Consider the following 26,562-nt stretch of genomic DNA (forward strand, 5'->3'; position numbering starts at 1 on the left):
ACCACAATGGAGAGTATGTGCTGCCCACTGCTGGCGTGGCCATGCTATGTAACCTGCCATGTTACAGTATGTGGCTCTAGTGCATGGGTTCTCAAACTGAGGGTTGTGACCCCTCAGGGGGTCATGAGGTTATTACCTGGGGCGGTCATGGACTGTCAGCCTCCACCATTTATAATAGTGTTAAATATAAAAAAAGTGGTTTTAATTTATAAGGGGGGGGGGCGGTTGCACTCAGAGGCTTGCTGTGTGAAAGGGGTCACCACTACAAAAGTTTGAGAACCACCGCTCAGTACCATGGAGCAGACTCAGACACACTGTGCATGCAAGGTCACACTTGCAGGGTGGGTCCCATGCCATTCTGGGCAGTACTAGGATGTCTGGTATTTTGGGAATGCAGGAGCGGCCACCCTATCTCCTTCCCAGCCTTGGGCTAGCTGCCTCCTCTGCTGTCCACTCCTCAGCCAGGTCTCAGTACCCCCGAAGCTGTTTCTTTGTGACAGGTTTGTACAGCGCCCAGCACAGAGGCCGCGCCTCTCCACATCACTGTGGCACAATCAATGCTATGGAACACTTCCCTTGCTACACAAACACCGCCCCTGTGGCAGCTGGTGCGGCGCATGCGTGGAACCCGGCATTGCTCGCTCTGCTTAAGGGACGCCGCAGCTTCGACTGGCGGCGGCGGCGGGGTTTTCTTACCAGGCATGCGCACTCCTGCCCTAGCCGTCGCCGTACCAGCGCATGCGTAAAGCTAAGGCCGGCTCTTATGTGAATGGGAGCCTTAGATCACAGACTGCGCACGCGCGGCCTCCTTCGTCTGGTCTGGCCTGCTCCGGCGCTTCGCTCCATCAGTGCGCGCGCGCGCCGTTCGGCCGCCATCAGCTTCCGTCGGGGCGAGTGCGCCTGCGCGACGGCCCGGCAGTGGCACCAGCCGAGATCCAGCCCTTTCTCCCCTGCCACGTACGGGCGGCGGCAGCGGGATCGGGATCGGGCGCGACGGAGCCGCGGCCTCCACGCACGTGCCACCGCACGCGGAGGAGAAGCCGGAGTAAGCGGCGGGGAGCGGGGCGAGCCGGCGCCGCCCGGGCTGAATGGGGGCGGGGGCGCGCGAGGGGACGCGGCTCGGGCCCCTCCCCCATGGGGTCGGGGGGGGGAGAGACCCCTGTAAACTATCCCCCAGCTCCCCGGGGACTCGGCCCCTCCCCCGCCGGGAGCCCCCTCCCCCCGGGCCAGGGGAGCCTCGGGCGCCCCCAGCACAGCCCGAAGTAGCGCTCCGGGGCGAATGGCCTTGGCTGCTGCTCCTGGGATCAGGCCCGCTGGAGGAGGGGAAAGAGGAGCCAGCTGCGCCCCCCCCCCTCAAATCTCTGCGAAGTTCCCGTGCATCTGGTCAGTTTTACTTCTCCAGAGCCCAGGAGCAGCTGTGGGGCTGGCCCCGTTCTCAGGGCCTGTCTACACGGGAGTGGAGCGCTGTATTCCTGTCTGGTCTGATCCATTACTTCACGCTCATTCAGAATCAGGCACTCTTAGGCCTGGTCTACACTTAAAAATTAGATCAACCCAGCTACCTCACTGAGGGTTGCAAAAAATGTTGCACCCTGAGTGACGCAGTTAGGGTCACGCCTAACCCCTGGTGTAGATGTGAAAAGGTGGATTAACTATATCACCAGAAAAATCCCTTCTGTTGATATAGGAAGCGTCTATGCTATGGTGCTTTAGTGGCATAGCAATAGCTGTGCCACTATATTGTAGACATACCCTCATTCCATAATATGAATGTCCACATATGTAGTTAGTAGGGAATAACTAACCTGCTTGTACTTCCCACCCCACCTTATTCTGGCTTAAAATTCACAGACAATGTAGACAATCCCATATTCGTTTTGCTTTTCTGTTGCCATCACTTATCTTTTTACTTCAGTGAGAAAAGGAGTGTTTTGTCTTTTAAAGCTTTGTTTAGTAGGGCTTTCCCTGCTTCTAGCTCTGCTTCTGTTATATGAACCTGCAGGCAAATCAGAGGATTGATATCGGTTTGCTATAGAAATGATTGTGAGGTCACAAATTTAGCATTTAATTACCAGATGCAAATGAAAGATGGGCTTATGAGGGCGGGAGAATTCTTAGTCATTAACAAATATGGAAGAAATTATGGAGAAATATCAAGAAATTTTTGGTGAGAAATTACCGTATTCAAATGTGATGATTTTATCTTATTTAGAATGTTTGGATTTTTAAGACAAAGTAGAGATAAGTTATCACTATCAGAAGCATATCAGCATTCCTTCATTGGATATCTTTGCTGGAAAGCTGTTTCAAAGGAAATCTGACATTCAGCTACATCATAGACACACAGAAAGAAAATACACTGTGAATGCTGTACATATCAGCAGTAAAATAGCTTGCATCATTTTCTATAACAATTAAACAGATGTGATCATTAGGATCTTTCTTTTAAATCCTATATAATTACCTCATGCAGGGTGGAGAAGAGTTGGACAACCAACTGCAGTTAGATGCTTCTTCTTGTTCTCTTTTTGTGTGAGACATATGAAGTGGATTTCCATGAGTAATCTTAGCAAATAATCTAAAGTGCTTATATAAGCATGTTACTGTAATTGATTTTCCCTAACAATGTATGCAGTGGTACACTCCATGTATCTGGAGGCCATTTTTAGCCCTGGGGCTCAAGGCTATAGAGGTGATTCTTATGGTTGCTAGTAAGGTTAAAGTGTGATTCTCGTGCCAGAGTACACTACGTACATACACCAGCGCATATATAATTTTTAAAATTTGAGCTCAAATTTGTAATTTTATAGTCCTCTTCTCCACTTCCTGGTTGTGAACAAGAGCCATTGGTGCTGCTCTGACATAATGAAGGAACGTTTTCAGAGCAGCATGAGGGTTAGACAACTGGAGTCCCTATTACAAAGCTGAGTGCAATGTGTGGAGTGACGCTACGCTGTCCCCACCCCCTTTTCTCTATACACAAAGAAGCCGCATTGATTGACTAGAGGGGGCGGGGATCTGCAGTCCCTCTGTCTCCTTGTGAGTTTAGACCCGGGATGGGCAAACTTTTTGGCCCGAGGGCCACCTTGGGGTTGCAAAACTGGATGGAGAACTGGGTAGGGAAGGCTGTGCCTCCCGAAACAGCCTTGCCCCCACCCCCATCTGCCCCCTTCCACTTCCCGCCCCCTGACTGCCCCCCTCAGAACCTCTGACCCATCCACCCCCTCCCGCTCCTTGTCCCCCTAACTGCCCCCTCCCGGGACCCCCCTGTCCCTAACTGCCCCCTGGAACCACACCCCATATCCAACCCCCCCTGCTACCAGGCCCCTGACTGCTCCGACCCCTATCCACACCCCTGCCCCCTGACAGGCCCTCTGGGACCCTGCGCCTATCCAACCCCCCCCTGTTCCCTGTATCCTGACCCCTATCCACACCCCCGTCCCCTGACAGGCCCCCCAGGACTCCTATGCTTATCCAACCTCCCGTCCCCTGACCGCCCCTCCCCCAGAAACTCCGCTTCATCCAACCACTCCCTGTCCACTGACTGCCCCCCAGGACCTCCCTGCCCCTTATCCAATCCCCCGGCCCCCTTACCATGCCTCTCAGAGCAGCATGTCTGGCAGCCGTGCCAGCTGGCCGGAGCTAGATACGCTGCTGCACTGCCCTGCAGGAGCGCGCAGCCCCGCCGCCCAGAGCACTGCCCGCATGGTGGCATGGCTGTGCGGGACGGAGGACAGCAGGGAAGGGGCCGGGGGCTCCTGGGCTGGGCAGGATGGTCCCGCGGGCCGGATGTGGTCCGCGGGCCATAGTTTGCCCACCTCTGGTCTAGACAGAGACAGCCAGAGAGGTGAGAGTTGTGGCTGCTGACATTCAACTTCAGTTAGGGGAGTGAACAAAATATCATTGAACTGGTTCATGTCTCTTTTCCTTGTCTCTGTAGCAGGAGTCATTTACCTTTCACCTTTCTCTAGCAGCAGTAGCATGGAGCTTTCAGTAGCTTCATTCTACCCCTATAACAGTTGCTTGTTTGTAGAAAGGGAGTTGTAAATCTGTCACTTAGGGAAAGAGCCCATGAGCAGGGCTAGCTGCAGTAATCTACCAAAAGGGAATGAAGGTCTCCTGGTAGTGGGGCAGGAAGGCATTTCTCTCTTGTCCACCTTTCCCTTTGTCCCTTAGCTTTCTTTTCTGAAGAGCAATCTGCCCTTCAGTGGCTGTGACTCTCTGGCCGTGATTGCCACTATATTTCCTCTTGTCCAGTCAGGGGTGGCAAAAAAGCCAGAGCTGGCCCTGTGTCCAGTTTGGTTCTTTTTCCTGTGGAAAAGTGACATTAGCACTTCTCTGCTCCAAAGAATCCCTGTCCTCATGCTGTCCTGAGGACTTTCACTTAATGTCAGAGCAGCTCCAGCCTCTAATCAGGAAGTTGAGGCCTGGGCTATCATATTGCAAAATCAATCTAAAATTTAAACATAATTTTTTAAAATCTATTTTGGGATGTTGAGAAGATGGAGGTTACTAGAACAGATGTTTAAACAATATATGTGTATTTTGTGTGATGACCCCTTTTATCATGTCTGTTTTGAAAGTGAATATCTAGACTGTTAGCAATTGTCAAGCAAAATTATTAAGGTGGTAAAATATGTTATGGGTGAAATACAATCTTCACTGTTACTCCGAGTTTAAATATCAAATTGTTAAAGTAAATTCTTTCTATTTCTTCCCTGTAACATGCCAAGTTGGATGATATGAAAAGCATATAGCTGCAGTGAAAACTCACAGTAAGTTAACTCTTCTTGGTTTTCTGATGCAGATTCCATGCCCTATCGATCATTGATCAGCATAGTTTCTGGCAGTGCATGGCAGGACATCTGAACGCCAGCTGTAAGTGAAGCGGGGAACCTGAAAAGCAGTCTAGCAAATCTGTAAGACAAGGTAATTACTGTTATAAAAAGATATTGGTAGCAAGGAAGTAAAGGAAGATCTAGAGGTGATATGAATATGTCATAAAACAGTTTTCATAATAGTTCTTTCCAATAACTTATGACAGCTCACAAGCTCTGGAGTGTAAATTCCCCTGTTCAAAAAACATGAACAATGCCATACCCGTAGTACAAGCTTCAGTACATTGCTCAGCGAGTGTGTCTCTCATCTGACTTTAAAGGCACTCTTAGTGCAGTGAAGAGGGCTGTATAATACAGTAGCACACTCTCTGTGCCTAATTCCCATCCCTTTTCCTGAACTACCAAAAAGAAGTGACTTTTGTAATATAACTGCTGCTTTTTTTTTTTTTTGAAAGCCGCCATATAGTAAGCACATCAGTCAGAACAAAACTATTGCCTTTTATATAGGAAAACCTGTTAGATTCAGATGAAATCACAAAAGAACAGAAGTCCAGAGTTAAGGCCTTAGTACTTGTGTTGTAGCATCACAGTATATTTTGGTTTATCATCAGCTGTCAAAACACTGGGCTAAATATGTGGAGAAGCATCAAGATGTAACATACTTAAGGCTTTATTGGAAAAACTTTTTTCCTTGTTCTGTGAAGTGAAAGAGAGATTCTTCATGTTGAAAACTTGTAAAATTGATCAACTTAAGTAAGTTTCTAATAAACATGCTTTAAACAGTATGTCCTTAAAAAGTGTATATCTAGTCTCCTGCATGTGCCTATAAGGATTTTTTCAAAGGAAATTGGGAAGAATCAAAAATAACCAAGCCAATGGCCCCTCCCTTTCTTCAGTACACCTTCCTGTCTGTCTACCTCTTTGGCAGCAGGGGTTTTGAATTGTAAGGCTTCCTAACTTCTGAGCTGTCAAAGGTCTCCTCTGAAGGTATCAGGATAATGAAGAAATCCCTCTTATTTCCTCCTACTCCAGAGACAGGTGTTCCCTGGCATTATTCAAAGATCTGGAGAGAAAAGAATGGTGTTTCCCAGGCTTCCTTTGCACCCCTATCTTGAGAAACATTTTTCTGCACAGTGGTATAATGAAATATTTTTGGCAAACAAAATCTTTCCTACTATATACTTTTTTTGAGTTAACATTTATTGTTGAGGATTTCTGATTGATGTTTTTCTGAAATTTGGTGTTTCAGGCAAAGTAGTAATTTTCAAGCTGTATATTTTTATTGAAATTAAAAAAAAATTAACTCAAGTGTTAAAATCCAGACTTTCATCGGAGTTACAACTTCTGATTTGGAGACTGCTCTCTTAATATAGGAATAGTTATAAGCTTCAGAACTGCATAAGAAAGCTCTCTGTGTATTTAACTTCTCAACAAATTTGGGAATGTAAAAAGGCTGAAAACAAAACTGAAATTTAAAAATAGCTTAAATGGGTTATTTTTTGCTTATTTAAAAAAAAAACATTGTGAAAAATGGTTTTGATGTAGTTTTCTCTCTTTATTGGTTGCATTCTAAAACATGACACATGCATTAGGGATCAGATATACTGGTTTTGCAGGAAAGCTTAAGTGTGATCTAGCCACTTATAATGAAACCAGTTTTTAGATGGCTCATTTCCTCTTTTTCGCTTGCATCCAGAGTGACATATGTGCCAATTTGATCCTCCTACCAAACTCTAATTCTGCCAAACCTCCTCCACTGTCCAAAACAATAACACGCATTGTTGCTTTGAATTTTATCTACATTACTTGTAGCTGTGAGATACCTTATTTATGGGTCCCATAGAAATAGCTAGAGAGATGATCATACATACCTTTTTTATTTATCAAGGCAAAGTGCTTTTGCAGTGTTCCTAGTCTCCTTGAAATAAGTCTCTCTCAAATACAAACCCTAAATTATTTTACATGTAAATATACCTACATGAAGACCTACATTATAACATGGTAAAAGCTACATTTTGAACAAAAATATTTTTTTTCCCCTTAAGCTTTATGGGCAGTAAAAAGCCTATATTTCATCTCAGAACTTTAAAATTTGGCTTAAAACACAGAGAAAAGATTGTTTTTAAATATCTCATTTTGTAAATCTCCATTTTGTGCTTGAACAGTTGTGAAATGGCTCATAAATTAACAATTGAGAGAACATAGTTTTGCATAGAAAGCTGCTCTAGAGCATATTTTCACAATAATGTTTTTGAAATCCAGAAAGTTACAGAACTGTGTGTTGTGTAGGACTGTGGTGGTTTGGGAAACAAATCATCTTCTAAAAGATGTTGTGTAAATGTTTTTTGTTAACAGGTCTATAGGAGGTCTGGAGTCCACCATGAACGGACAGCTGGATTTAAGTGGGAAGCTGATTATTAAAGCTCAGCTGGGGGAGGATATTAGGAGAATTCCTATTCATAATGAGGACATCACCTATGATGAGCTAGTGCTGATGATGCAGAGAGTTTTCAGAGGAAAACTTCTGAGCAATGACGAAGTCACAATAAAGTATAAAGATGAAGGTAGGGTTTTCTTGTTAATGGTATTGATTAGATACAGTTTGTGTGAGAATGCAAATTGCCATAAAACTCACCTTTTGAAAATTGCTTCTGGATATTCCCATTCTTGGGATATATAAACTATTTATATTATGAGATTATTCTAATCTATAAAAGCTGTTTCTGTTGAGGCTATACTACACATTTCTTCATGTACCTGAAAGATTAGAGGGAGGTTACAAAAAGATTCATGGCTCCAACCTCCTGTAGTCTCTTCTTTGCCACAATAAGGTGTTGACATTGGCATCCGTGCTCTCTACTAGTCTGACCTTTTTCCTGTCATCAGAGCTGTGGATAATTAGAGACGTAATCAGCGTTAACTCAGTCTGGTCTTGTGTAGGGATCATTTTTGATTTCTCTGTGGCAGCTGCCTTTTGTTGGAAGAAAACCTTATGGCCTTTCAAAAACAGTTCCAACAACTTTGAAAATGGCATCTTCTACCTTTGTCACCGTGCAAACACCTTTATATATTAGAATTCTGGAGCATTAGCTAAATGTGAATTCTCTACAGGGAGAGGGGCCATGTCCTGTAAAACATAAGGAAACCCTCTGGACAGTTCCAGAGGAAAAACTTAAGAAGAATTAATTTCTTCCTAAGTACTTCCTCATCAACAGTGATTGAACTATTGAACATGGTGGTTGGACTCCATGGGAAAAGAGGTCACACAATTACAGTATATCTAATGTATCCACAAAAAATCAAAAATCTCATAGATTGATATAGCCTCAAAAATGAGTCTGCCACTTCAGTATTGAAGAAATCTGGTGTATTTGCGGGGGGAGAAGGGGGTAAACCAACTGGATAGCACTGTATTTGAGTGCAGGATTGATAGTAAACTTACTTTAATATTGAGTTTTGAGCTGAACCCCCTACCCGCAGGTACCTTTTGCCAGTGAATTAGTTGTGGAGACGTTTATGTTGCTAAGCTGCTACTCTGAAAATAATTTCAGTTTCCAGTAATGTGACAACAGCACCATGCAATAAAACAGTTTTTCTTAATTTAAGCTAGAACCATTTGCAAAGGGTTCTAAATGAAGATGGGGATATTATAGTCAGGGAAAATACTTCAACATGTAAATTCCATTTTGAAAAGGTGCTTGCTTCTGTTTGTATTTTCCACTGTATACACTGTAAATTTTATAATCCCTTTTTGAGATGTTGAACCAATAGGGGCAGTAATTGTGCCACCTTGATTTAGTGGGGTGGAGGTCAGAGATCTTTCAGGATTTATACGTACTGTCATGGCCCCACACTACCAAAAAGGGGGAGAGGGGAGACCAAGTAAAAGTGGATAATAGTACATGCTGTTTTGCTCATGTGAAAAGGCTTTTCTTCTCTCAACAACTAAGAAACTCTTCTCCCACGCTCACCAATTAATGAATCATAACAGCCCTTCCCATTTCCTAATTAATAAATACTGTGCTGTTGCTCTTAAAGACATCATTTCCTGTTTTAAAACTGATAGAAATTTTTAATTTTTAATTTTATTATGAATTTAGTGTTTTGTTTTATCCATTTTATCTCAGTGGGTGTGGGAAGAGTTGGGGTCCTGCCACAGCGGGGGAGGCGGGATGAGGGATTGCAGAGCAAGCCCCCCTGCACTCATTCTGCAGAGGTGACTCCTGTCCCAAGGGGCTGGGCCAGGCTCCCTGCTCTGGGCATCACCTTGCACATGGGGTTGCAGCACCACTCAGGTTTGGGCCGGTTGCCCCTCTGCCATGACGGAGGGATAACTGGGCCAAATTTGAGTGAGTAGTGCTGTGACCATGTGTGCTAGGTCGTAAAACCTGGATCGGGGAGCTGGGCTCAACCCTGCTGCAGCCAACTGTGGGGTGAGTTTTTCATTTTATTTTATTTTGTGTTTGCAAAATAAACATGGGTTGCTAGTTACTGATAACCCAGAATCATATGATGTTGCATTCGTATGGATCAGTGTGCTAACAAAGCAAGCCCAGGAGGGGATACTAGTAGGGGTCAAGTTACAGACGACTGAATCAGACCAGAGAACAGAGTGAGTTACTACTCAAGTATCTGCCCTAATGGCGGGAAAGTAAAATTGTGCTGTTATGGGGGATGATTTCAGGTGGGGATACTGTTGTATAGTGGCCGCCTTCAGCATGCCCCGCATGTCCTGATATGGTGCCCTGCCTCAGTTTTCCTCTCAGCCTTTTTAGTTCAGGGCCCTCTGGGGTTGGTGTGAGGATTCACATAGGTTTCTTTGGCAGGTAATAACTCTATTAGTTGTGTTTTCCAGGAGTCTACAGCCCTTTTCCCGGGGTAATGTACTATTCAGATCCCTGCTTTTAGGATAGTAGGGTATTACCTTCCTCTTGGAGCTGGGTACAACTAAAGCAGCCTCTTCCCCCTTGCCTCGGGAATCCACAGCTCTATCTCAGAGCATGTTTAGGATAAAAACACTTTCACTCCGGGATTGGGTTAGCTAATTAAACAGTTTCTCCTTCCTTTGGCTGAGTTAGAGTTCATTCCTTGGATCAGGAGTTCATATCTCTCTTTTTGGGGCCGGACTAAAGGACAGTCTCTCTCATCTGGGATCAGGAGTCCTTAGCCCTCTTTCCCTGTTCATCTCAGTTGGCTGAGAGAGACGGAAGCACTGCTGTACCCTACACTACAGGCCCCCTTGTCCTAGGCCCTTAAAGAGAGCATAGCCTGGGTTTTCCCTACCTGCTAATTCCCTTGGGACTGCTTCCTTTCTCTTGCTCTGCCTTCGGCCACTTCTAGGCGCCCCCCCCCCTTTTTTTTTTTGTTTTGTTACAGCCTTCCTGAAACAGGGTTCTCTGGCCCCCTCTGTGCTTAAAGGCCAGTGTAGCCTGTTACAGAGGTATATGGTGGAGAGCTCATGAAGTCAGCAGTAAAACATGAATTTCTAAAAATTATAGATGGTTGTCTAACACAAAAAGTATTGCATCCAACATGTCCAGAATAGAGTTGCCTCCTCATGATCGATAACTGGAAGTTGGTGGGTACATAGGGACCAGTGATCATGACCTGATCGTATTCCATATGGGCAGAGGACAGTTTCAATCAGTAACAGATAAACTTGGTACTTCAGAAAGGCTAATTTCCCAAAGATGAGGAAAATTATGAGATAAATTGACTGGGAGGAAAAATTTAGATAGAAAAATGTGAATGAAAACTGGGTGTTTTTTAACAAGAGTTTATTAGATGGCCAAAATTCCACAATTTCACAAGAAAGAGTACAACTTTGGCAAAAAGCCTGTCTAGATTCAGTAGTGAAGTTAAGGCAGAAATTGGAAATTTCAATCAGTATAAATTAGAATTTATGAAGTGGAGAAAATTTAATAAGGGAAGCTAAGGACATTAAAGGACAAGCCATGGTTGGCAGGACTAAGGACAATAGGGAGGTGTTTAAATATACTAGGAACAAAAGAAATTCTAGCTATTGTATATGTCCGTTACTAGATAGACAGGGTAAAATTGTTTGCAGAAAAGGCAGAAGTATTGATAAATATTTTTGTTCTGAATTTGGAAAGAAACCGGATGATATACTCCTATTAATAAGGATGACATACTTTCCAGTCCAATAGTAACTTAGGAGGATGTTAGATAATATCTACTAGTGATAAACATTTTTAAATCAGTAGGCCTGGATGACATGTACCCATGAGAGTACTAAAAGAGTTTGCTGAGATCATCTCTGGCCTGATGATAGATTTTAATAAATCTTGAAATACTGCGGAAATTGAAGAAGACTGGAAGAATGCTAATGTTTTACCAGAATTGAAAAAGGGCAAGCAGGATGACCCAGGTAACTATAGGGTGGTTAGCCTGAGCTCAGCGTTGGGCAAAATAATGGAAAACCTGATCTGGGATTCAGCTGATAAAGAATTAAAGGATATGATTAATGCTAGTCTGCATGGTTTTATGGAATATAAATCTGGTCAAAGAAACCTGATTTTATTCTTTGAGATTGCCTTTATCAGTTAAACATATAACTGTCACACAACAGTATGATTAATTATTTACTATATAATATCAATAAAACACATGTCAAATAGATTAAGAACTGGCTGACAGAGATCAAAAAGTAATTGTCAATGGGGAAATATTGAGTTGGGTTGCTTCTAGTGGAGACCTGTTGGGATTGGTGGTAGGCACGACTCAGCATTTTTTCATAATGATGTGGGAGTAAATGTGAAATCATTGCTGATAAAATTTGCATTTTAAACAAAGATTGGAGTGATAAATAATGATGAGAGGGCAGTCATACAGAGCAATCTGGATTGCAGGGTAAACTATCCCATTCAAACAATGCTTTTTATTGCAGCCAAATTCAAAGTTGTACATCTAGGAACGAGGAATGCAGGCCATACCTACAGAATAGGGTACTGTATTCTGGAAAGCAGTGACTGAAAAAGATTTAGGGTTCCTAGAGGACAAGCAACTGAACATGAGCTCCCAGTGTTTGGCAAAAAGGGCTAATGCAATCCTTGGATGAATAAACAGGAGAGGTAATGACTAGGAATAGGGAGGTGATTTTACCTCTCTGTAGCATTGGTGAGACAGATACTGGAATGCTACCTACCGTTCTGCTTTCCACATTTTAAAAAGGATGTTGGAAAAGTGGAGATGATACAGAAATGGGCCATTCAGGGATTGTAGAAAGTGCCTTATAGTGAGGGACTCAGAGCTGTCTGTTTAGTTTATCAAAACGGCAGGTGACTCTTTGACTACAGTATGCATTTCACTTAGAAGAAAATACCAGGTACTAAGGGGCCCTTTAATCTAGCAGAGAGAGGCATAACAAGAACTAACGTCTGGAAGCTGAAGCCAGACAAACCCAAATTAGAAATTAGGCGCACATTTTTAACAGTGAAGGTGACGAACCACTGGAACAAACTACCAAGGGAAGTGGTTGAGTCTCAGTCTCTTGATGTTTTTAAATCAAGACTGGCTGCTTTTGTGGAACATATGCTTTAGTCAAACACAAGTTATTTAGCTCGGTACAGGGGTATCTGGTTGAAATTTAATGGCCTGAGATATACAGGAGATCAGACTACATGATCTAATGGTCCCTTGTGACATTAGAGTCTTTGAATCCACGAATAAATAAATAAGATTCTGGCCTCTTCCCTGCCTCAGTTAATATCCTCAGGTCATATTCCCTTAATGAATTCTGGGCTCCGTTCTGCTCCAATAAAAACTGGGTTTTCCCTACCTCTTTTCAGGGCACCCCTGGAACTCCTTCCCTCCTTGGCCTTGTGGCTCTGCTCCTTTTCCCCCCTCCCATCCAGGAAAAGCAAAAGTAGCTCCAACCTCTCTGCCCCTCCCTCTCTTCTCTCCAGGAAAGGAACAAGGACTTGGGAGCTGGTCAGACACCTGCCTCATTCCCTCCTGTTCTTGTTAATGAAAGAGTTGCACTTGGGCCTCACTGCTCCTTTCTTGTGCCCTCTCCTTGATTCATTGTCCATAATCCCTACTAGTTCTGGCAGAACTAAACATGTATTTACCCAATAGATCATAATAGCTGTCCTAGCAAAGGAGCCATTCCACACTCAAACTTTTGAATAACTACATATGAATGCTTTTGTCAGATGTTCATTGAATGTTACAAATTTTTTTCACTTGTAAGGCTGGGACATTGTGACAGGAGAGAGGGGAACATAAGTTGGCTTGAATATGAATATTCATTTCAATAATAAATCTTTGAAATATCCTTTTGCCTTTATCCCACAGTAAATTTTCACGCTCTTCCCTTGATCTATATATATTGTGACTTCTTTCTGAAAATAACCATTTTGTACCTTGGTTAAATAATAGAAGATACTTGACTAAGCAGAAACTTTACCATCCAATCTCTGCATTCAGCCACCACAATTGCAGATGCAAACTATCTGTATAGCTTGATTTGTTTAATAGTTATTTATGTGATTAAAAAATGAGAGAAACTTAGAATTCATGCACACTTGTACGTCTCTGCCTTCACTATGGAGAGAACATTGGGAGGAGACTGTAGGTTTTTTCATAGATCCCAAAGCAACTATGGCTTCTCTTCCACTTTCTTCTCTTGTGCTGTGTGTGTGTGTGTGTGTGTGTGTGTGCTGGCAGTAGTGAAATTGGCTATAATCCTTCTTTGAAGCACAGTCAGGATGCTGAAGAGATAAGTGGTCAGTAGAAGTCTATTGTGCTGTTCCCTCAGAACTGGGGTAGGATGGTTCTGAGGGGGGAAGTCAGGTGGCGGGAAGTGGGAGGAGGCGGATAGGAGGTGGGGCCAGGCTGTTTGGGGGTGGCACAGCCTTCCCTACCTGGCCCTCTACACAGTTTCTGAACCCCGATTTGGCCCTCAGGCCAAAAAGTTTGCCCACCCCTGGAATAAACAAAGCACACTTGAATATCCTTCTAGCATGGATTATTCCACTAACAAGTTGTCACTGTTGAGCATATTAAAATTAGAGTGGCTAAAAAAAAGTACCACCAAACTTACCTTAGTGACTTCTTAAATGCTCTCTGATTAATATCTCTCAGTCTCATAATTTGGGTGGAAGGAATATTTTTCCTAATCTGATTTAAATTGCAAATTATAAATTACCTTTGGTCATGTCATTGAGACTTAAGAAAGGATGGGGTTATTTAAAAAAAAAAATTGTTCTTAACTCTGTGCATTTTAAGCTTTTACGTTAGCCCATAGTTGTATTTGTCATGTACCATGTTTGTAATGTAATCTATAACAATTTTTTTGTAGTTGCTTTAAAACCAAATTTAACAAGTTATGATTAGTTTCTAGAAAGCAAACATCTTACTTTAAACGGGAATTTGAATTATAGATGGGCATTGGGCCTTTTTGTGTTACTGTTCAATATTAACTATTTATTAAAAATTCTTTACAGATGGAGATCTTATAACAATTTTTGATAGCTCCGATCTTTCCTTTGCAATTCAGTGCAGTAGGATACTTAAACTGACATTGTTTGGTAAGTACAAATGTTTTGGGGATCTTTTTTATTTTTTTTTTTTAATTCAGGCAATAGGCGCTCTCCTTTGTATGCTGATGACATTTCCTTCCATGAAGGCTGTTTATAATTAAAAGGATACAATACATTTAAAAATTGCCTTGCTGCCTGAAATAGCTTTCCCTACTGTTACAAGAGACATCTAAGCTTACAGAAACTGCAGGTTAGAAGGAGAAATATTTTTGCAGCTTTATTTAATTCATTTGGCAGAGCATCTTGTTTAGGGAATTTCATTGTGTTCCCCATATAGCCTTTCACTTTCCCTGGTTTGTGTGGTTCTTCCAGACAGCAACGTAGGACAGAGAAGCATTAGAAATAATAAAATGTGGTTATAAAACTACAAAAAGGGGGCATCAGACAGGTATAATACAGACAATTCTTAACTCATTTTCTTGTTTAAAAAATTGAATAGATTTCAAGTTGACCATGTCCCTTTAAGGAGCTGTTTTTCAGCCAATGGCCACTGTTCAGGCAACTAGTAGGCTTGAGATATAGTGCTCATACAGCAGTAAGCACCCTTCTGTCAAGAGACATAATGAGTCCTTGAGCACTACTGTGGTACTGGCTTTGTACATTCTGTCCTTTTGTTAATTTTATTGTGGAGCAGAAAGAGTAGAAATCTTTTCCATTTTGATTTGTGATAATTGTATTGTCCCATGCGCACACACTCAGGAAATACAGTGGAAAATGAATTGAGCACAGAGGGCAGTCACTCTGGTGCTGGCAGTGCATATAGACCTTCTCTCTGCTTCCACTGTTAATAGGCCTTCTCCAGTGATGCTTTAGGCTTAAATTAAGAGGGAAAACTGTGGGACTGCAAGCATATCTCAAGAGTTTGAATCCAGAGGGTATATCGACATAGGGATAAAAGACCTGCGGCACAGCCATGGCTGGCCTGGATTGGTTGACTTGAGCTTGTGGGGTTTGGGCTCGGACTGGAGCCTGAGTTCTGGGACCCTTCACCCTCACAGAGTTTTAGGGTTTGGGCTTCAGCCCGAGTCTGAACATGTATGCAGCAATTGTTCAGCCCCAGAGTGCGAGCCCAAGTCAGCTGACCAGGGCTTTTTTATCCCTGTGTAGACATACCGTAAGTGGACAGAAAAATGTGAGAGAGTTGTGGTGGAAAATTTTTTGTTCAAAAAGTACATTTTAAAGCTTGTTCAAGCAAACCATTTCTTACATGTAAGTTCTTATCACAATCTTTTCTTCTTCGAGTGATTGCGCAAGTGTATTCCACAATAGGTGTGCATGCTTGCCATGTGCACCGGTGCTGGAAGTTTTTCCCCTAGCAGTACCCATAGGGGAGTGCCCTACTGACCCCTGGAGTGGTGCCTCCATGGTGCGGTATAAGGGCGCGGTGCGCTCCCACCACCCTCTGTTCCTTCTTGCCGCCAGGGAAGGTGCTTTGGAACTGCTCTGCTCCAGCTTGGCTGCAGCTCGTCCCCAAAACTGCTTGTTCGTTCAGTGTATGGTACCTGTAGTTAGTTTAGTTTAGCTAGAGCGCCCGGGCCGGGGCATATCTCGTGCCCCGGGTTTAAGTCATGCGACACTTGTAGGCGATCTGTGCCAGTGAGTGATCCGCATGTGGACTGTTTACGCTTTTTGGGGGAATGTCATCTCAGCGATCGCTGCAAGATTAGCAAGTCATTTGAGCCTCAGAGCAAGAGAGAAAGGGACATTAGTCTCCGGGCTATTCTGATGGAGTCGGTGCTGACTCTGGCCCTGGTTCGCTGCTCCGAGTAGGCACCACGGTGTCAGTGTGCGGTGACCCTTCGGCGCCATTGACTAGTCGGCACTGCTCCCTGTCCACGGGACGTGCCAAGAAAGCTAGTAAAAGGCCGCCTTCGCTGCAGCACTGGAGTAAACCCAGGACAGGCTAGACTCGATCCCCACCGGCCTCTAGGCCTCTGACTCAACGCGAGCTGAGAAGCCCGGCACATTCTGAGCAGGCCTCCCCAGATGTCCGGATGCCCTCCACACTGGAGGCCCTGCAGGCGGCCCGGGATATTATGTCCATGCCAGTACTAGGAGCACCGCCAATGTCGGCCCCGAGCTCCAGAGGCAAGCTGCCGCTGGGATCTCTGCAGTCACCCCCGGCTCGGTACTGGTCTCAGTCAAGGGAACGTTCCTGACCATGTTCGCTGCCCCAGGGCAAAGCCCACGTGGATTGCCCTCGATGCCCATCAGGCTGTCTGGCTGGGTTCCGCCTGACCTAGACTCTCCACACTGCTCCACCTCGAGGAGCGAACACCAACAGGACCGAGGCAAATGACACCAAAAGTCCTCGTCTCGAAGGGGCTATCGCAGCCGGTCACGGCACGAACAGCAATGTCGTTCCTGTTCATTGTCCCACTCCAGGACCCTGCCACGGCACCGCCTCCACAGTCCCGGGTGTCTGTCGCTGGCGTCTCACCATTGTGGGTCCACCTGCCGGAGCCAATCGTGGAGCGGCTGTTACCAATGGTACCAGTCCTCCACGCCAGGATCGTGGTCCTGTGGTCGGCATCGCTGCTCCTCCTGGTCCAGACACAGTGGCAGGTCTTATGTCAGCCTGGCCTCCCTCTGTAATCATCCATCAATGGGCCAGGTTCAGTGGCACCGGGCCCCGTGGCTGGCCTAATGGTACCAATGGGCACCGTGGCCCCTGATTCAGCCCCAATGGGAGCTCACTTGGTGGCCGGAGCCTCAGAAGGACCATTAGCCTCCCTCTCCAAACCCCCGAGGAAGGAGTTGGTAGGACATACATCCTCCGCACCAAGCTCTGAGACCGACCAGGTGGTGGACCCACCGGTGCCGGTGGACACACAAAGTACCGTGCCGGCCTCCTCACCCTCCCCGGATGAGGCAATTACGGCCCCTCCTCCCTCCGTCCCGCAGGCGGACTTTAGGGCCCACCAAGAACTCTTAAAAAGGGTGGCATCAAGCCTCCACCTCCAAGCAGAGGAGATGGAGGAGCCCTTGGGCTCCCTGTTTAATGTACTGTCCTCCTCGGCACCAGGCAGGGTGGCCTTGTCTCTCCACAAAGGGGCGGTGAAAATTTCAAATGCCCTGTGGCAAACCCAGGCCTTGTTGGCTCCCATCTCTAATAGAGCGGAACGCAAGTATTTTGTACCCACCAAGGGGCATGAATACTTATACACCCACCCTGCTCCTAACTCCCTGGTGGTCGAGTCGGTCAACCACAAGGAACGGCAGGGCCAACCAGCCCCTACCCCGAAAAATAAAGATTCAAGGAGGCTGGATTCATTTGGAAGAAAAATGTATTTGTCCTCGAGCTTCCAGTTACGGGTGGCGAACCACCAGGCTCTCCTGGGCCGGCATGAGTTCAATCTGTGGGGCTCCCTGCCCAAGTTCGAGGACTCCCTCTAGAAGCGCGATGGGAAGGAGTTCAAAGCGCTGGTGGAGGAGGGCACAGCGGCTGCCAGGGCAACCCTGCAGGCAGCTTCGCATGCAGTGGACACGGCTGCGCGGTTCATGGCCTCCACGGTGTCCATGAGAAGGGCGTCATGTCTCCTGTTCTCTGGGCTCTCCAAGCACTCAGCGGCTCTCCAACTGGATCACCTTGTGCATCCGTACCTGTTATGGCCTGGCAGGAATCCCTCCACCACCAATTGTGAAGGCACACTCGACTAGAGTGCAGGCCTTGTCGGCTGCCTTTTTTGGCCCATGTCCCCATTCAGGACATTTGTAGAGCTGCCATGTGGTCTTCAGTTCACACTTTCACCTCGCATTATGCGATTGTGTCTCAGACCAGGGAAGATGCCAGGTTCGGCAGGGCCGTTCTCCATCCCAAGAGTTTGTGAACTCCTTCCCACCTCCAACAGTGGAATCATCTATTGTGGAATACACCTGAGCAATCATTCAAAGAAGAAAAGAGTTACCTTTTCCGTAACTGATGTTCTTTGGGTTGTGTTGCTCTTGTCTATTCCACATCCCACCCTCCTTCCCCTCTGTCGGAGTTGTCTGGCAAGAAGGAACTGAGGGTGGGGGGAGCACGCAGCACCCCTTATACCGCGCCATGGAGGTGCCACTCCATGGGTCGCTAGGGCGCTTGTTATGCTCATACAAAGCACACGGGATCTTTATAGAGGAAGGTAAATACACAGTGTTTGAGAATACCACAGTTAGCATATGCTTTTTAGACACACACACACACACACACACACACACACACACACACACACACACACACACACACACACACACACACACACACACACACCACCTACCTACCTACCTACCTACCTACCTCTGCAGTGATGTTTATAGGTACCAGTCCAGAGTCTGGATCAATCTAGTGGCCAGCCAGATTGGTCGCAGAGGGGAGCGGGGTTCTATCGGTCGCAATCTGATGCTCCTGGTGTGTGGCAAGACGAACCCAAAGTCCTATGGCAAAGCACCCTGTTCTTATAGGTTTTCTTCTCTGTTGAAGCCTATGGATTTTGCTGTGTCACTTTGTGACCAGTTACTTCTTAATTGGTGTAAACATTCCAATACACCTCCGAGAGGGTCATCCTGTCCTTTGTTCCGATTTAATCAATTGTCTTTAGGGGTGCCAGCCTTTACCTCAGGGTCGTCAATCTGCCCTTCATTATGGATGCGTGTTGATGATTCTTTGATGTCCTTTAAGTTTCTTCAAGTTTCTTCCTTGACTGGCTATAACAATGGCCTTCACACCTTATCTTTTTCTAATGCATACATTCCTCATTCACACAAACAGATTGAGAATACAAACAGTAGTATTTTATATTGAGCAACAGGGCATTGCAAATTAAACCTGTCTAAATTTTACAATCAATAACCAAGACAATTTATATTGAGACCCAGGCCTTCAATGTTCCTCTAATCTACTTAACATAGACACAATAGAGAATCCTGTCTCTTACTTCCTAATTTGTAATACATATAGGAAACCATAGTAGCTTTATAACTTTTTCTAAAACAAAAGGATGACCATAATTAGTCATAAGGATTGTTCTGGTCTGTCATTCCTTTCTGCTATTCAAAAAGGGTGGCTGACAAGATGAAATCAAATCATACATTAATTCTCATAGTACATTATAAAATCCAGCTCCTACACGCTTTCTCTGGGTACTGCTATGGGAAAAACTTCTGGCACCGGTGCATGTGGCGAGCAGCACACCTATTGTGGAATAGACGTGAGCAACTCATCTCGAAGAACGCCAGTTACGGAAAAGGTAACTGTCTTTTTTGCACAGACTTTAGAATATGTTAGTTTGTATTTTGTAAACTGTTTCTGACTCTTTTAAGGGACACTGCCAACTTAAACATGACTAAACATTTTTTTTACCTGCTGTTTACAATTAACACTTAAATTGCTGCAACTGAAAGATTAGAAAAAAATTGGTAACTGAAAAAGAATGAATTCTTGATTGACCTAAGCATATTGCAGGCTGGTATATGCAAACTTCTCCATACAGCTCTGGTAATATGCAATAAGGTGCCAAATTGGGTTGTGGTAAATGTGCCTTTTGGACCAGAGTGAGATTATAGTCTATTTTCACTCGTGACCTACAGTGCCTACAGTACACTTGATTTTTTAAACTCCCTTCCACAAAAGAGAGAGACAGATGTTCTTCTTTATGCTTGACATCTAGCAATACTACTGTATAAGAAAGTTGTTTAACCTGTGCCTGCACAAATAATTGTTACTATGTTCCCTCAGAGTTCATTTCTTTAATTACTATTTTATAGTTAATGGGCAGCCAAGACCTCTAGAATCGAATCAGGTGAAATATCTCCGTCGAGAGCTGATAGAACTTCGCAACAAAGTGAATCGCTTGTTGGATTGTTTGGAACCACCTGCTGAACCAGGGCTTTCCACCAGCCTGCCTGAAAATGGTAGGTCAGGCATTTTTACTGTTAAAGAATTGTCTGAGTCAAACTGTGTGCTCTTACCTACTGTAAAAAGGGAGTCTTGCCTAATTCTCTCAGTCTGCAGACTGGTCCTCAGTTGCTGTTTTAGAAACTTAACTTGCTAGTGGCCTTAAGGTTAATTACCGTGCTTGGCTTAAAGTCTTTTAACAAGTAGGGGTATTGTACCAAGTTAAGAAACCTTGACTGACTGTTTCCTAACTGGCTACTTTGAAGATATCAAGTATTATCTTTCAGAGTACTCTTACATATTATTTAGATCATTTAAACTCCCCTGTAAGTTAGGTAAGTAGTAATATGCTTAATTTGCAGATGGAAGGAGAGTGTGTAGTGGAGGCTGGAAAGCTAATGACTTTTACCCAGTCATTGCTTGGAACCAAGTTTGGAACTCGAGAATCCCTGGTTTAGTCCTTTGCCCAGTCTTTTAGATAACACTGCCTTTCTGATGCCTAAAAGATGTGATGTTTGTTAAATATGAAACAAAACAAATATTAATGTTTAAGCAGCAATTGTGAGGGTGTGTGGCATTTTATGGGGATTAATAGCCAGCTGGGAGAAGTTGATTTGAAGCATCAACTACTAATCCCTAGAAAAAGACCTGAGCCTAAGTAGTTGCTCCATTTTTACTTAATACACCTCTACCTTGATATAACGCTGTCCTCGGGAGCCAAAAAAACTTACCACGTTATAGGTGAAACCACGTTATATTGAACTTGCTTTGATCTGCCAGAGTGCGCAGCCCCACCCCCCTGGAGCACTGCTTTACCGCATTATATCCGAATTCGTGTTATATCGGGATGCGTTATATCTGGGTAGAGGTGTAGCAGCAATGTGTCTGACACATGGATTTTCTGGGGGTACTGCAATTTCATTTTGATAAGTATGAAGAACTGTATCTCACTAGTCAGCTTAACTGAACCTTCCTTTGAGGAATATAATAATAATGCCCAATCAGAGACACAATAATGACAACACTTAATATATGGAACCTCCCCTGACTGTTTTCCCTCTGGGCAGCTTCATTGGGGGTTCTCTGGTTGCTGTCCTATGCAGGGATAATTTAGAAAAGCAGGCACTTGCTGCAGGTGGGGGTAGAAGTCTTGGAATCTGTTTTTTTATTATTTGTATTACCATACAGCCTAAGAGCCCCAGTCAGGAACCAGGAACCCACTATGCTTGGCGCTGTACAAATAGAACAAAAATGGGGCCTCCCCCAAAGAGCTTACCATCTAAATAAGTTTGTGTACTATGACATTCTGCTTCAGAAGTGAGTTAAGACTGAACTAATTTCTATTGACCTCTTTAGTGGGTATCTAGATAAGCTTCATTCTCCAGTTATTCTGACATCAACTTCAAGTTGTGTGAGCAGTTTTTAAAATTTACTGTGCATGTTTTTTGTTTATATATAAATAAAATAAAATGAATGAGCAGCCATGGAACATGTAACTTCACTGTTTTCTTGTCACAGAATGGTACTTCAGATTGATAAGCCTTCTTAATTGGTGTATGTAACAGAAACAAATCTGTTGCTGTGTTAATAGATGCTGTTGATGGTAGTGAAGAAAAACCTGCTGCTACTGACTCTTCTGTCAAGCCATCTACTCAAGTTATAGCAGCAAGTATGTCTGCTTTTGATCCATTAAAAAATCAAGATGAAATCAGCAAAAATGTCATGTCAGCATTTGGGCTGACAGATGATCAGGTGTCGGGTAAGGATATATATTTTATTGAAAATAAAGTGCAACAGATTTTCATTGTTGGCAGTTAAAACTTCAGTCTTGTTTTGAAATAAAGACTTCATAGTATGAATGTGTTAGGTTACTATTTCCATTCAGTACTTCGTTTTTACAGAGTTGCATCATATGGCAGTTTTAAACTGCCTGGGTTGAATTGGCTTACAAATTCTGATGGAATATATGTAACAAATTTATATTGCATCGTTTTTAGTTATGTGGAGAGCAAAAATAGCTTACAGTAGTTTAAACTAAAACAGTCAGCTTACTATTAATAGAAAGTTTGGGGCCTATACAAATAAGTGGGCACAACTGTATTTAAATCCAAGGATTTGCACCTGCTTATGCACGTTAAACTAAAGGCCTAAGGGGTTCAGTCTATTGATGTTACTTAAGTGAGAGATTTAAACAAACAAACAAAAAAAACTCTTCCCTTTTTTTTCCAGATAAACTTTTCTCTTCCACTTTCATTTATAGTGAGCTTTGAGTCCATTTCACTTTCAGAGTTTCACGCATTTGCACAAAAATGCAATGTAGAGTGGCAAATACTGGTCAGAATTAAAAACAAACAAACAAACAAAAAAAAAACAGCAAACCTCCCTATTACTATTTTAAATAAACATTACTAATGATTATCCTTAATTTCTACCAGCACTAAATTTTGTTTAAAGGATATAACAAAAGAAGCAATCATTTGCCAATTTATTTGCTAAGCGTCATTGTTCATCATAGCATTGTTACTAAATTAAGTTTTATGGCAATGGCACCTTCAGAGCTAGAATCAGTGCAAAAGTAGGACAGTACAGGTACTAAATACTGACTACACTTCATCGTCAGCTGCTTCAGACATGTCAGATGTTGTTGAAATTAATACACATAATGTCATCTTAAATCCCCTATATGAAAACTAAGGTAACTTCAAACAACCACACAACAGCATTGAAATTTGAAATTAGGCTGTCAGTCTACAGGTTTGTTTTCTGTATCTAGATTTTACAGCTCTGATGATCCTTTATGTGGGATTATAAGAGCCAAGTGGCAACCTTGGGGCCAGATCCTGTAAGGGCCACCACCTGCACTGAGTTTCAGTGATTTAACTGCAAGTTGTGGGAGCTCAGTTTAGGCTTTTTAATTTAGAAATTTCTTGTTTTGTTGGCTCAAACATCTATTGCATTTAATGTGGGTGCTCTAAATTCAAAACAACTTAATATCGCCCATTTTTATATTGATTAAAGTGGCAAGAAAACCTTTGTCCATGCTCACTCAACCCTTTCTAAACTGTAATTTGATATGAAGTAAAATTGGAATCAAATTCTTCTCCTTATGCCAAAAAAATTTGCCAAACTAAGACCGTCATTTCCTGTAAGCTCTATAAGCTTCCATTTTAGAGCTGTTATTCATTACTTAACATATCCTCTTGTTAGGATTAATGAAGTCCTTCAGCAAAAGGATTTTTATTTAAGACTCCTTCTGAACAAAGAAATAAAGTGGAAATATTGACCATATTCATGTGCAGATGGCAGAGAACTCCATTACTTGTTAGAAACAAGAGTGGACAGATACTGTTAAAACCAGACCTTCACATTAAGACCATTAACAGTATTCTATAAATACTGGCATCCAGTAACTAATCATTGATTTTAAAATAATCATAAAAACGTGGGCAGTATTTCCATATAGTTGTAGATGCCTTATAGTAATTCATAAAAAATGTGTCTGATGCATACTGATGACTAGAAAACATGATCAACTGTTGCTATTTGCTGCTTGATATTGCTATAAAGCGTGTGTCCTTGGCACTTGTTTTTGCTGTGTTTGGCCAATGGGAATGTCTTGTAGAAGCCTTTTTTTTTTTTTTCTGTCAGGAGCAAGTACCAATAGTGTTCAGTGTTGGCATTTATGCTGCTTATTACTCATGGTGAGGATAAACTTTAGAAGTTTTTAATTCAAGAATTGCATGAAAATATTGGTAAGAGATTTTAATTAGAAATAAAATTAGAGAATTAAATTATGGTAAAAGTTGTGGTGAGCCAGTGTATAGCTGCAATCTTAAAAATGATAATAGCTTAGACCTATCTCGTGAACTGGCTTTGTATGAACAACTGAAATAACTAACTTCTTTCCACTAATATAACTGGGTAAGAATTCTTCAGAGTTGCTTTTCTGTCATCAGATAAAGGTGATACTATAGCATTACAAAGCCTTCATCTTAATATTACAGTGCAGCTTTGCAAACTTCTATTTGCTTGGCACACAACTCGTTTAGATTGATTAAACATCTTTGCAAGAACAGGAGCCACTCATAATTAGGTTTGGAAGATTAGATTTTTATCGGTAAATGTCAGTAAACCTAGATTTCACTGTATACACACAAACGGATAAAAAAAATTAGGCAAAGTAAGAAAAATGCTGGTTGAGTACTTATTAGAGTCAAAATCCAGAGATTTAGACTCTTTGAATTAGGCTAGTTACAAATGGACTAGGGAATGAATAGTTTTAAAAGATGATTTGTTGATTTAAGGATGTTTATTTTGCATATTTTGACATGGGACAATGACAATTTGTGATTTAATTGTTTATAAATCTTTAACTTTTTGAAGGTCAGTGTCTACTCTCATTATATTGTCTGACCCTCCTGTAATTTCATGCAACTGTGAAAATATAAATAGATAGAAATCTAAAAAAACTTAAAAATAAACATTATCAGTTGAAATTATATAAAAAAAAATCTGCCAAGTTTATTGATGATGTACTATGTTAGAACAATGTACTACCTTTTTGCTATAGTAGGCATAAAAATATACTATATTCTGGAAAAAATGAGCATGCAGTCTTTTCTGTAAGTCTTTTGCACTTTGGCTCTCAAATCTGTTACTAAATTGCTGTATAACAAATCACTTTAAAGTTAGAAGTTACTTTTCTCTTGAGCAGCCTTGTGAGCTGGGTAGATATTACGTGAGAGAGGTTCTTACTGTTACTATAAAAATATTGATTATAAAATACTTTGCTAGCCATATTGGAACAAATGCACAATATATTTGAATGGTCTTATTGTGCTTTTTGTATAGATGACAGGGAAGCTATCTTCTTAATAAAAATTAGAAAAATTTCCCTGCTCTTGCTGGAGCCATTGAAAGCTTCTGATGTATATAGGGCTGGTAGAGCAAAAGTGCTGATCCCACTACATAAACAAGGAAGCCAGCAGAAAGGGACATCTTTGTTTCAAATTTTTAAAACTGTGGAATGTGAAAGTAAAACTGAAAAATACTTATCACATTTGTGTCAGTGGAAGCATATTGCATGAGTGCCTTTAAGACACAACAAATATTTACATTTTAGGTCCCAGTCCTGCAAACGCTTAGGCATGTGCTCAACTTTAAGCTCCTTAAGCAGTCCCTTTGTAGTTAGTGGAACTACTCCTGCGTTGGGTTGGTAGGATTGGGTCATTAGTTTGCAGACCTCAGGTCAAAATGTACATAATTATATGTTTTTTTTTCAGTTGGGTATTCCAGAGCATTTTACAGACTTAAAATATCCAGAATCCACCTAGTCTTTGTGTCTTCAAACTGTTCATTAGCACCCAAGTGACTATTTCCCCCCACTATATTTTTCAAAAAAGGCCATGGCAGGTTTATTTTCAGACAGAAACACGCTATATCCTGGCTGGGCATAGAAACCCCAAAATACTGAAAAAAATACCCCCCCCCCATTTACCAATCAAATACATATTTACTCTAGGAAATCATGGTAAATCACCCCAGCAGTTATTTTCCAAGTAGACTGGGTTTTGAATTTAGACTGCATATACTGTGCTGTGAAGTAGAGTTTAAACTTTTTCAAATGTAAAGCTGTGCAAAACTGGAAAGTACTTGATGCAGAAAAGACATTATATTAAGTTTAAGATCATCAAATCTTTTTGCTTGTTTATTTCCCATGCTTACTATATTCTCTTGCTCCCCCAGGACCACCCAGTGCCCCTGTAGACGAACGTTCAGGAACACCTGATAGCATTGCTTCCTCCTCTTCTGCAGCCCATCCTCCTGGGGTTCAGCCGCAGCAGCCAGCGTATGCAGGAACTCAGCCACCAACTGGTCAGATGGAAGGTGAGCAGTAACTTGCATCATGAAAATTGCAGTCAGACTTCAATAATTGAGGATGGTCATGTTTTACATTAAAAGGTTACAGTAGAACTTTAAATTGCACATCTAATACTATATATGACTAGGAATCTTCTAAGGAATATCAGACTCTAAAGGCCACGATTCCCCCCATCAGAATATATTTTTTTAAAGATTCAATATTAGAACAGTAGATGGTGCTGTAGCTTTGTCTTAAAAGCCAGAGGGTACTGAAAAATAATAGAAAGGAACATTACTACAGTAATGACTAACACTTCAGTAGAAAAATTAGTGCAGATGTAAATGTCATTGTAAAAAGTGACAGGAATGTTAGCTATTCCAGATGTCAAACTTTATATTAGAACTGTTTGAAAGTCTAACTTGTACA

The 26,562-nt window shown here is 42.6% G+C and overlaps 1 protein-coding gene across 3 annotated transcripts in view; it reads left to right on the forward strand.

Moving 5' to 3' along the window:
* Positions 1–871: 871 nt before the first annotated feature.
* TFG (trafficking from ER to golgi regulator) overlaps positions 872–26,562 on the forward strand; it is a 35,043-nt gene continuing 9,352 nt past the window's right edge. Inside the window, exons 1-7 of one of the 3 annotated variants that reach the window (XM_034790153.1) lie at positions 872–1,045; positions 4,808–4,929; positions 7,194–7,402; positions 14,306–14,389; positions 20,144–20,290; positions 21,865–22,032; positions 26,019–26,159. In XM_034790153.1, coding sequence (XP_034646044.1) covers positions 7,219–7,402; positions 14,306–14,389; positions 20,144–20,290; positions 21,865–22,032; positions 26,019–26,159 — 724 coding nt within the window. In that variant the 5' untranslated portion in view covers positions 872–1,045; positions 4,808–4,929; positions 7,194–7,218. The remainder of the gene's footprint in view (positions 1,046–4,807; positions 4,930–7,193; positions 7,403–14,305; positions 14,390–20,143; positions 20,291–21,864; positions 22,033–26,018; positions 26,160–26,562) is intronic. The other 2 variants (XM_034790157.1, XM_034790143.1) reach the window with 2 other exon arrangements.

This window comes from Trachemys scripta, chromosome 1 (assembly GCF_013100865.1).
Source record: "Trachemys scripta elegans isolate TJP31775 chromosome 1, CAS_Tse_1.0, whole genome shotgun sequence".
In the NCBI taxonomy this organism is placed as follows: domain Eukaryota; kingdom Metazoa; phylum Chordata; order Testudines; family Emydidae; genus Trachemys; species Trachemys scripta.